At 39.0% G+C, this 12914-nt stretch overlaps 1 protein-coding gene across 6 annotated transcripts in view; it reads right to left on the reverse strand.

Moving 5' to 3' along the window:
* The window catches only part of LOC105279753 (QRFP-like peptide receptor), a 97063-nt gene that overhangs the window by 80733 nt on the left and 3416 nt on the right, over nt 1–12914 (reverse strand). For all 6 annotated transcript variants that reach the window (XR_893998.3, XR_893999.3, XM_011339745.3 and 3 more), the window contains exon 2: nt 609–1239. Coding sequence is in view for 4 of the 6 variants with exons in the window: in XM_011339745.3 (XP_011338047.1) it covers nt 609–792 (184 nt within the window). In the remaining 2 variants the exon portion in view is untranslated. The remainder of the gene's footprint in view (nt 1–608; nt 1240–12914) is intronic.

Here is a 12914-nt window from a genome sequence, read left to right on the forward strand (position 1 = left end):
TCCATGAATTCCGCGCACTCCTTCAAACTATCATCGAGTAATTATTAATCTGATTATGCGAATGAAATAATTTTATCATGTAGGGCGGAATCGAGAAATGCGAGGAAATGCATTCCAATTGATGAAGGAGGTAAAGCGGGTCTTTATAGCCGTTCAAAGTGGTTCGTAGTGTCCGTAACTTGCAGCGTAATCATGGCGTCGTAATTAAGAGCATATTAGCGCAGTTTGCATACGCGACGTCGTCGCCATGGGTTCGGCACGAGGGACGAGATTTGTCGTTCGCAAATATTCACGCTCGATACACTGCATCTAATCCGCCTGTTTAAGGCACGCACTATTAGTCCAATCCTCCCAGTAAGCTATCTTTCACATCCATTTCATTAGCGAAAATTTGGCGAAACTTTCGGAACATTTCATCAGAAAGCGAGGGATTCGATATGATTTTTCCCATTATTGTGGCGAAAGAAAAAATTTATTGATTAGCTATATTGCCCCAATATTGTCTCAATATTGTCTAGATCAACCATTATTTCAATGTTATCGATATGATATGCAATTTATCAAATCACTTTCGTGTGACATAAGTGGAGACAGATAAAGGAACTTACCAGCTAATCCGAGCAGAAAAGTCAAGCTGTAGATGGTCAGCATTGGCGCCAGCTCTAACCACTCAAAATGACTGAGTGATTCGTTCATGTCATAATCAGGAAAGTCCGTCGTGTTACTGCTGTTCTCCGTCGCGACGGTCGTTAGTTCATCGACGGCCGACATTCTGGCGGATGAGATTATCATAGTTGAAAATTTCTCACGTGAAAAGATCGTCACGTACTCACGAGTCGCGCTCGTTATCGCGGCACCACTTCGCGGCGCGAAGGTTCACTAGAGTTGTCGCATTTTAAAGGGTGGAAAAGCGGTACGTGCACGGAAACGACTGCGTAACTGGAATGAAGCAGTCAAATGAGAGAGATCTAGTAACGCTTGAATTTACGTTAATCATCACTTTTTTCAGTTTCACTGCGCGATTGACAAAAACTCTTGGTCCGAAAAATGGAGAAACGTTTAGGCGCAGATGTAAAAACGCCGAATTCTAGGGCTGTCCGACTGAAAGTAGGACGTGCCGCAACCCTACGTTTTACGCATCGCAAAGCTTTTAGCGAGCTTCCTGTTGCTTCGCAGGTATCTTCACGACTTGTTCCACTCGAGTCTCCTCGCTCCCTGCCGCAATTCGTCGTCACCACACTGGAAAAACCAAAGACAAATTATCAGCTGTAAAGGGTCGAGCAATATCTTTGGACCTTTGTTCGATCAAACGCACTTGTGTAATAGTATTTTTATGAATCAGCGAACGAATTGCCTCGTTTTTTAACAATACAGGATTAGTTGAGATATTTTTTAACCTTGGGAACAGGATTAAATCCAGCCAAGTAGAGAGAGGTTAAAATAGAAAAGATTATATTATATCACAATATGTTTTCAAAATTATATAATTCTTTATTTTCTCAAAGAAATTCCTTCCCAACCTTGTATATAAAACTTCTATATGATAGTATAAAGAATATCTTGATTTAAGTATTGCAAACATGAAAAGACAATGCTTGAAACTATTCTTCAAATCTCTAATAACGTAAGAATGACTAGGATAAAAATAAATTTTGCAATATTAGGTATTTAAAAAAATAAGGATTCCTTGATAAGAAAAATAAGTTTAAAGAACAAGTTTTCTTTCAATAAAACATATGCAAAAATGTGTCAAAATTCAAAAAACTGCAAAATTATCCACTTGTAAACTTTTAAAGTCTCTTAAAAGTAAGAGGTGATCGAATTGCTTTACTTAAATTCTTTCCTGCAGTCACGAAGTGGATTTACATTCGATCAAACACTCAAGTATTTGACTTCAATTAGGAGTGTTAAAGGGACTTTGAAGCATGCATTCGGAACGGTGCAATCAATAAAGATCAGCGACGATTGTTTTCGAAAGAAGGGACATTACTCGTTTCGCCTATCAGCGTGAGCCATTTTCTTTCAGTTCCTTTAATGAAACTTCAGCTTCGGCTTTAGCTTGGCATACTTAGAGCGCTTAAGACTGAGATCCTAACGGCTTTGCCTTAAATGTTAGATGTGCCACGTTTCCCACGCAGGTGAATTAATGTTCGTCTTCATACGATCGATAATCGATGATGGATCATTCTACTCCTCGTGATCCAGTCACATAATGCAGCTGCTAAATGCATCGTCGCGACATCAACATGGCGACATTTGCGCGCAATATCTCAGAGCGTGTTTGCTGTGCAGACACGTGGAACACAACTGTGTTCACGGAAGAGAGTCCAATTTATGCCCGATTTATGCTCGATAAACGCGACCAGGGCATAAAGTGCACTAACATTCGTAAATTTAGGATTTGAAACAAAATCAAGACCGAGCGTCGAAAAATAAAAATCGAAGTTGATGATTGAAAAAATCGCGTCGTATCATTCATTTTTAAATAGCAGTTCTAACGTCCGTTTTTCGTTTTCGTTTCAAGGCTTGAATTCCAGAACGCAATTCGAAAAGAGTCGCACACGCGATCTCCGTGTGTCAAGCACCATTGAATAATTCATATCGCGGGAGGAAGATTTTAATCTCGAATCATCCTAAAAGCAAATTCGAATGAACCATCGATCTCCGCAGCTGAAATTCTAAAGTGTCGTGTGTTTTTCTGGTAACACTCGCGGAAAATAGCTTTTTGCGTGCTTTGCGTATCATAAAGAATATTAGATTCGTGACTGAAACCTACGGCGTGCGGATCAAGATTTAGAGTGCTCTTTTATTCGCGCGTGCGTACGCTCGGGAACTTAAAGAATATTGCACTGAAGTGCTCTCGAGTAAACGTGCGAGAAAACGATGTAATAAAAATTGCATTTCGTTTAGAGGCGCGATCACACATCAAGTCGAGGATTCCAAATGAAATGGAAGCTCACGAGCTTTCTATGTAATAGAAAGATGTAATAGTTTCCGAACATTTATGTGCGGCTCTCTCGACACGTACATTTCATTGCGATTCCATGCATTAAACTCGGCTTACAAAACAGCTTGCGCGAACGCGATCAAACTAAAAATCGCGCACGGGATTGCAGAATGGTGGAACTGTAGTGATGGACATTCATCATGTTGCTTTGGCCTTTAAGAGCCCTTAAAACCGTATTGCATTATTGTATTGCATTAATATCAAGCGATATTTACATGAATAATTTGTACTACTTATAGTATTAATTAAATCCTGCGTAGCGTATATTATGCACACATAGTAGTATACGACGAGAAACGGAATATTCTCTCGAATATTTACATCAAAATTGTGCTATATTGTACTTAAATTTATGCACTTAAACGTGTGGTACGCTCTCTATATTTTTAATAAAAATATAAATTATGTTAATATTCCAACTACAACTTCTATGTCCTTTTTTTATATTTCATTTTAGTATCAATCTTGACCATATTTTTAATACATTTTTCTAGCATATGATTATTTAGAACAGAATTATTATAGGATTACTGTTAATTTAATTAATTTATAACATCTCTAGATATTAACTATTATAATCTCGCCTGAGTAAAATTACTAGACATAAAATTATATAATCAATAATTATGCGCCAAAAGGAGTATGCACAATTATTATGCACAAAAGAAGTATGTTTAACTTATTGTGACAATATATCGCTACTTTTATGTTGCATTTGGCAATTTTTTTGGAAGCTTGGCACATCCAGCCAGAAGCGGGAATTCCATTTCCGACAGAGAAAATCGAATTATCAAATGCGCCCAGCGGTGATGCTGCAGCTGGACTCGCAAATGTACCGCGGTCGCATCCACGATGCATTTCCCAAGAGAGCGCGGTATTATACGAAAGAAAAATGAAGGAAAAATCATTCGAGTGTGACACAGTGTACTGCAACGTAGTTCTTCTGATGCGACATCGTTTTATAATGAAGATTGCTAATGACGCATATCACAAAAGAACCGTTCCTTCTTTTGCGATATCTCTCGCGTACTTCCTAAATGTGATTTTCACATCAATTATGTAAAACATTCTCGCAATGATACATGAAGAGACTGAAGAAGTAACTCATGATGTGCATTCTATCTTTTCCGTCTCTTTCGAGTTCTGGAATTTGATTACCGTACAACCACGCGACATAAGAGGCAATTTATGATAACAAGATGCAAATAGGATTTATCCCGACTATCTGTGAATCACCTTGTTTCCATCGGGATAATAATAATCCTCGCTGAGGAATAATTGACTTGGAATTCGCCTCAGAATCCGTGGTCGACAGAAAGCACGTGGCTCACCGGCTGAGCTCGCGAATATATGTATATCAACGAATACATTAACGACCTTTTGGCTGCTCCCGCGTTCCGCCAAATTCAGTTTTACAGCTTTCCGCGGACACCGCATCAAATTAAGCTCTTTCGCAGTTTTTCGAGGTTTTATTTCTGCGGCTGTGCAAAAACGTGACTGAATAAGGAGGGCAAAATGTCGCAATAAACTATTCACTAACTAAAGCGCGGAATGCACTTGCTAATCAATTAAACAAATACGTTTTTTTGTAATATGAAAAAAATCACGCGGATGGATCTCTTACCGGGTCAATAAAGTTGGCAGCCCATTTTTTAGAAATCCTTTTTTTTTCTTAGAGTTCCCGCTTCTTTACGAAGAGTTCTAGAGTTCTAGCATAAAAAAGCAAGAGTTCTGCTTTATGTCTCAAAATAATTAGAAAATAAAAACTGGGCTTCCAGCTTCTCCGTGAAGCTGGAAGCCTACATAACGAAAATCGATTTTCAACCAGTATTTCGAATAGATCTCGATTAATACTAGAGTTCCTGATAGTTCCCCCACCAGTATAAACAAAACTGACAAAGTTCTAAATAAAAAACAGAAATGAACACAACTTTGGCAGAAATTATATAAGTTTCGATGGGCTTCTCGGCAAAATCGACGAGTTCCAGTTTTGAAAAAATATTTTTCTAACAGTGCTAATCATATTTAAGAAGTTCCTGAAGAGTTCCATGCATTATCACTGTTATACAATTTTTAAATAAATTAATAAATCCCGAAACACGCAGACCTGACATACTAGGATGGGCTTCCAGCCGAATCCGACGAGTTCCAGTCTTGAAAAAATAGTTCGTGACATGTACAATGCCTTTCCAAAGAGTTCTGATAGGAACAACGAGTAGAAAATTAAAAAAAAATTATTTCGCCCAAAGAGTGAACGTTTTCGACTTTACCAGTGAGACGCTGGTTGATTTTCGAGAGTTCTGCTTATTCTAAAACAGTTCTCGTATAGTTCGTGACATGTACAATGCCTTTCTAAAGAGTTCTGATAGGAACAACGAGTAGAAAATTAAAAAAAAAATTATTTCGCCCAAAGAGTGAACGTTTTCGACTTTACCAGTGAGACAGAACTCTCGAAAATCAACCAGCGTCTCACTGGTAAAGTCGAAAACGTTCACTCTTTGGGCGAAATAATTTTTTTTTAATTTTCTACTCGTTGTTCCTATCAGAACTCTTTGGAAAGGCATTGTACATGTCACGAACTATTTTTTCAAGACTGGAACTCGTCGGATTCGGCTGGAAGCCCATCCTAGTATGTCAGGTCTGCGTGTTTCGGGATTTATTAATTTATTTAAAAATTGTATAACAGTGATAATGCATGGAACTCTTCAGGAACTTCTTAAATATGATTAGCACTGTTAGAAAAATATTTTTTCAAAACTGGAACTCGTCGATTTTGCCGAGAAGCCCATCGAAACTTATATAATTTCTGCCAAAGTTGTGTTCATTTCTGTTTTTTATTTAGAACTTTGTCAGTTTTGTTTATACTGGTGGGGAACTATCAGGAACTCTAGTATTAATCGAGATCTATTCGAAATACTGGTTGAAAATCGATTTTCGTTATGTAGGCTTCCAGCTTCACGGAGAAGCTGGAAGCCCAGTTTTTATTTTCTAATTATTTTGAGATATAAAGCAGAACTCTTGCTTTTTTATGCTAGAACTCTAGAACTCTTCGTAAAGAAGCGGGAACTCTAAGAAAAAAAAAGGGTTTCTAAAAAATGGGCTGCCAACTTTACTGACCCTCTCTTACCCTTTACGTGAGCGAAATATGTATTGTTCCTCCGAGTTAAGTTAAATAAAACATTGATTCTATAGCGAGATTCGTGAATTGTTAAACATTAAGGATGGTATTAGCGGATATTAGCTACGAAGCATTTCTAACCCTCAATAATGTGCTTAATACTGTCTGCGCTTGCTTAGATACCACAATCGCATATATGCAAATAGTGTATGACGCGACTTTCGTATCGCACCAGGAAATAACCTTGAAAAAATGGAATACTGCATAAACTACTGCATAAAATACTGCATAAAATGTTTGTACAAGTGTCATACATTTGAAAATTTTGAAAATTTCCGTGACTGAATAAACTATATCTAATAATATAATACCATATCTGATAATATAGAACAGAGTAAAAAATATGATACGAATAAAAACGGTGTGTTAGGAGAAATTCAGGATTTTCATTATTAATAGTTAATTTTATTAACTGTTAATATGAAATGTTAACTATAAATTATTACTAGGTATTTTGCAGGAGAAATTAAAATGCAAAACTGAGATCTAAAGCAAAATATAAGTTCATTTCTTTCGGAACAGAAATCTTCTTTTCGAGCAGTCGCATCTTATTCGATTATCATAAATTATCATAGCTTACTATCATAAATTATCATAAATGCATACGTAAAATGGACTAAATATTCTGATCACGTTGTTCAAACGCAAGAATCAAAATTCGTGACCACGTGGTCGCGCAACAGCTGGTAGTAATCGGTTGCACGTCAAACGCATGATATTTCATACGTGTCGCAGTTGCCGAAAATTGATTGTGTGTGTGTGTGTGTGTGTGTGTGAGAGAGAGAGAGAGAGAGAACAGTAAACGCCTCGCGAACGATCGCGCACCTGCACGCGCGAAAAACCAGCTGAAGCTGGACATCTCCGAATTTATAGACAATCGACGAGTTTCGACGACTATTACCCGCCATTTCCAATATTTACCTAACGTTATTGCGCGAAACTAATTCTATCCGTTGGCATTTTTCCCGTAATAGAATTCGCGCAACGCAAACTCAAGCGAACGTAAATGCGAAATCGCGATCAAAATTGATTTTCGTCAAACTCGCGATTTTCAGCGTTTGAAAATATCAATGATAAAAACATTCCTCGCGTTCCACAATTTGTTTTGATATATCGGTCGGAATATTTATTTGCAATTAGCTAAAAATAAAACACAAGGCAATATCGATCTCTAGACTGACAATACTTCGTGGAACTATGCGCTTGTAGTCGATAACGGTGCGACAGTGACTTATGCATTGTTGCTAATAATCTGTCTGCGTCAACTGCGAATCGCGCAGTGTCAGTAAAGTTTCTCAGTGCGTTTCGATGGGAAAGTGCCAGAGAAGTAGCAGGAATAAAATCAGAAATGCGACGCCGAGTATCGACAAAAGCGCGGACACGATACCGCCTCGCGCGACAAATTGCTTTAGTGAACTGTATTCGCTAAATTACGAATGCAAGCTTCGATGTGTTTGCTTACTTAATGAAGTCTTCGATCCTTAATGAAGTGTCAGGTAGTTCTCGCTCTCGACCTTTCCTTCGTCTCAACGGCGCTTCCGGAAAATCTGCACTTCGTCTCTATTTCTCTCTCGCGCGAGAGATATCGTTCGTGTAAAATACGCGACAAAGTCTCCGATAATTGACGATTGCAAAAATTAAAGCCGTTATTAAACATAGATCAGCGAGCGAATCGCAGGAAATGCACCGAGCGGAGAGGAAAAGCGCGGAAGGCAATAATGAAGGATTGAAAAAGCACCGGCGCGGAATTGGCCAAACTTTCTAACACAATCAGAAAAGCATCAGCGGCAAATCCTGCGGCGGTTCCGCTAGAGAAACTTTACATGCCCGTCCTTGTCGGCGAAATTAATCCGCCGGTAATGAATCTCTACGTGAGAACCATTCAAGACGATCACATTAATAGAACGTGTCCTTCGTGTCTAAAGGAATTCATGCGTGAAATGCATTTCACGTAGAATTACGTCCGAGACTTCCTTTATAAAGAATGTAAATTTATACGAATCAGTGGTACTCTCTCATTTTCCATCCAATGCTTCATTTACACATCCGTTTATATTTTATTCGCGTTGCGATCCCTTCGTTCCCTTTATTACATTCTTTATCTACAATCTTCTGCGATTTTAACGAGTCCGAAGGATCCAAATTGGAGAATCAGGCGTTGTTTGCTAACCAATTTCCTGAGCCGTTACATTTATTTGCGGCGCCCACTGATCGCAGCAATTTAGGCTCCAATTGACTTTTTTATTTTTATCGCGATATCACATCGTGCAATCCTTCGTCCTCGTGATTCATTCGATAATGGAGTCTCTTTCCGTACTAATTCAATAGCACACGCGTGCGCGTGCTCGCAGATTGACGTCTCGTTCGCGATAATGGCCACATATACACACCACCGTTGATTAATGCGCGAATCCTCGCGACTGACGGCTCGCCGCCGCGCGTCGTCAGTCTGCGCCAATGACGACGCGGCGATTTTAATTTAAAGCTGTCAGCCGCGCGCGCGCGTCGTCAATCGCCGGCGGACGATCGGCCCGGCTCTACTGCATGAGCGCAAAAAGCAATTCGGCTTTTAGTAACCTCGCTCTGATCCCATGACGTTCCCCGGTCGACAGACTAGCCGTTATTTCGGCGACGCTGATTTCCGCTCTCTCTGGAGCCAGCTGGCAACGGGCCCGCGCTCGCGCACGCTTCATCGTCTTCTTCCGCCACGTGCAATAGTGGCGTAATGGCGAGAGGACGCGCGAAACGGATATTTTATTTTTGTGCAATTGTAACATGCTCTCGTTGATCGTTGATATGAGTGTGATTACATACATATATATTAAAACGTTTTTTAAAGCTAGATAATTTTGCCTTTAGACACGGTTAACAGAAAGATCACGATTCATCGTTTGCAAATTGAATATGCATGAATTTCAGATTGTGCATATCATCAAGTGTGATTACATGCGTGCGTAACTATATCATAAATTTAAAAAAATGTTTTAAAGAATAGATAATTTTGTCTTTAGACACGGTTAACAGGAAGATCGCGATTCATCGTTTGCAAATTGAATATGCATGAATTTCAAATTGTGCATATCATAGCGTTTACTCCTTCATCTTTAAGTATAGATAAAAGTAGATTTGTTACGCAATTATGATAATACTAGAGTGCGATCATGCGCTGATGACAGAAGATCACATTCTCGTTTTATGGCAAAGATTTACCTTGTCATCTTGTTTGTACTAAAGGTTGCGACATCAGTTCGCATGCCAGAACTGGATAAACCGCGCTCTTTTACACTTTGTATCTTCGCTCTTCTTGGATCACGGATACAAACAAACGAGAATGACATTATGAGACTACGAGAGAAAAACATCGCATAAATCGCTTCGGAGTGGCAACTACTGACCAATATTTACTGCTCGCGAGAATTAGCGTTCCGTTAATCATTGAATTAAGCACGCAGTTTTAACCGTAAGAAAAAAATATATTCTTATTTATCGTCATAATTGTAATATATTAATAATTTGCCAAATTTTACAACAGGCTCTCGGGCAAAGTGCGACCGCGCGCTATTCCTTCTACTTGGCTATTTCGCAGCCGAATAGATTTGCATAAAATCAGCAGATTAAAGAAGAAAAATAAATCGATATGCAAGGTGCCTGACCTATTCTATTTCCGCAATGCGCACCTTAATGGCATTTCAGTTTTTCGCTCCTGTTCAATCGAAGATTTATGTCGCGCAAGGCTGCCCTCGGGTAGCGTCGACGAGATAAGCTTCCCACATTCCCACCTGATCGTTGTCCACGGGCTGCGCCGGTAGTGCTGTGATTTACGCCCCTAAACGAGTAGCACGTGTCGCTCATAAATTTGTATTTATAGGACTATCGGCACCGAGGCCGAGTGGCCTCGCCGTGATACGCGTGATACGCGTACTCGCATGCGGGGATAATCAATTCGCATTTCACGGAAAAAGGAAAGACGACACACTCGTGATCGATTCCAGACTTGTCGATTTCGTTCTCTCGAGCAGAGCGAGTGGTTAGCACGAGAGGACGATGAGAACGCAGTGTGCATCTTGGATGCAAACGCACCGAAGATGGTAACTTCGGCTCGGCTGCGGGATATTGAGCGCGTTGCGGTTTTCCAATAACTTTGTTCGAGTGATTTATGTTTACCCGTTAATCATCCGAAAACTTATTCTTAGAGCATTTGGAGACCATTTATAGGTGTATTAGCTTTGTAAGTTATTTGACAATAAATTATGCGACTTCTCTTTGAATGTTTTACTATCTTTCTTGTTTATATTATTTTATCAATCAACTTTATTAATATAACTAGCTACTTCTCTAGCAGGTATCTTGTAAAAATTTTAGAAAGTGCTGATCATTAATAATCATTAATAATCCTTATTTGATTTTATTATTTCTTTAATCATTATTAATTCCACTTTATTTATATACAAATATCCTCGGAATAATATTTCCAGATTGAAATGGGTCGATATTGAAAATTTGTGGGATCGGGTACTATAGCTTCATATACAGGGTGAGGCACCTAAAACAGGCCACCTGAATATCTCGGCTGTTATTGGTGACAGAAAAAAATGTGTCAGACCAAACTTGCATGGTTTCGAGGGACACATAATTTGTTCTAAATAGTTTTTTATTAGGTGGACGCGTAGAGGTCATATAAAGGTCAACTTCGTTTACGGTATTTTTAATAGCAGAGAACTCTAGGCAATATAAAAAATAATGATATCAACAACTCAGAACTTCTCGGAAAAGAAAAAATTTCTAAGGGCTAGAACTTTTTCATTTCTGAATTTACAGTATTTTCAATAGCAGAGAACTCTAGGCAATATAAAAAATAATGATATCATCAACTCAGAACTTCTCGGAAAAGAAAAAATTTCTAAGGGCTAGAACTTTTTCATTTCTGAATTTACAGTATTTTCAATAGCAGAGAACTCTAGGCAATATAAAAAATAATGATATCATCAACTCAGAACTTCTCGGAAAAGAAAAAATTTCTAAGGGCTAGAACTTTTTCATTTCTGAATTTACGGTATTTTCAATAGCAGAGAACTCTAGGCAATATAAAAAATAATGATATCATCAACTCAGAACTCCTCTGAGAAGAAAAAAATTTTTAACTCGAGAACTTTTTCATTTCTGAATTTACGGTATTTTCAATAGCAGAGAACTCTAGGCAATATAAAAAATGATAACAACAACTCAGAACTTCGCGGAAAAAGAACAAATTTCTAAGGGCTAGTACTTTTTCATTTCTGAGTTTACAGTATTTTTAATAGCAGAGAACTCTAGGCAATATAAAGTAAATTATTTTCCCTTACAGTTGGCCTTCAGTGACCTCGAATGATTTTGACCCGTAGATCAATGTGCGCATCTTCAAACGCTCTACAGATAGTACGTAAAAAAACATATCATACCATTTAAAAAAACAAAGTTGACCTTTATATGACCTCTACGCGTCCACCTAATAAAAAACTATTTAGAACAAATTATGTGTCCCTCGAAACCATGCAAGTTTGGTCTGACACATTTTTTTCTGTCACCAATAACAGCCGAGATATTCAGGTGGCCTGTTTCAGGTGCCTCACCCTGTATATCTCAAGCTAAATTCGTACGTATACACGTGCGCGCGCGTGTGAAATGCGTCGCGTAAGATGATATTAATGTAGAATCAATTTCCGGGTAAGGTCTCCCTGTCCCTTACCGCGGAATCGAGAATGACACGTCCGGGAGTATCCCCCGTTTGCCCTAATTTCGCTTCCTGCCAGCCTTAGCTGGCCTATGATATGTACACTGCAGGCTGATTTACAACGGTCGACATACACCACGCGTCTTGTGTAAGCCCATGCACGCTCTTGTTCCTGGGACTGGCGTGGATAGCCCACTCAATATCGCCGTACAGGTTCGTCGGCGGAACAGAGAAAACGAAAAGAAGAAAAGAAGAAAAAATGAAAGCGGATCGTGGGCGGAAATGAAAATTTGACGCGATCTTTCAGTGGGCGCAAAGGAAATCTCGCGGCTGTCAGCGTCCGCTAAAATAAATGAGTCGGAAGGAGAATGGACAGAGAAGAATTCATCCCACAAAGCCGGATCCTCAAAAGCGGAAACCTGATATTTACGTGTAATCCAGCTGCAGCGATATGCCGTTAAATTGAAATTTCCGATCACGGAAAAACATTTTTGCCGCCACACGAATTTCGAAGCGGCTTAATTCGGCGGTTCGCGACAATTATCGTTTATTGTTATAGCATCATATTGAGCAATGTGGCTCCATTGGCGAGCTCAGCGCTAAAGATATACTCTGAATGTTCCCTCGACAAAAAGAGGTTTAAAGTCCTAGCTATTATTGGACACAGTTACCCAAGACAAGATGAACCAATTTTAGGGATGCAGATTCCCTTTAGGACTTGTAGATAGTAAGCAAGAAGCGTGTAATTTTTCAGACGTATTCCTTTGCAGAACGTCACGTGAAGTTCAGAGTGACAGCGAGTAAATCTGCGTTTTATGTCACATTATCTTCAGTTGCACTTTAGAATTTTCATCTCATTTTTCTTTTACGAAGTTTTCTCTTATACATCTTAAGGTCTTTGTTCACGATTCATGGGGACTACTTTGTAAGTCATTTAATTTTAAACATAGTATCTTGGGTCGTTTAGATTGTCTTACCGTGAGAGCGAAATACCTTCATTAATTTTAAAATAGTAATAC

This window comes from Ooceraea biroi, chromosome 7 (genome assembly GCF_003672135.1).
Source record: "Ooceraea biroi isolate clonal line C1 chromosome 7, Obir_v5.4, whole genome shotgun sequence".
Classification (NCBI taxonomy): domain Eukaryota; kingdom Metazoa; phylum Arthropoda; class Insecta; order Hymenoptera; family Formicidae; genus Ooceraea; species Ooceraea biroi.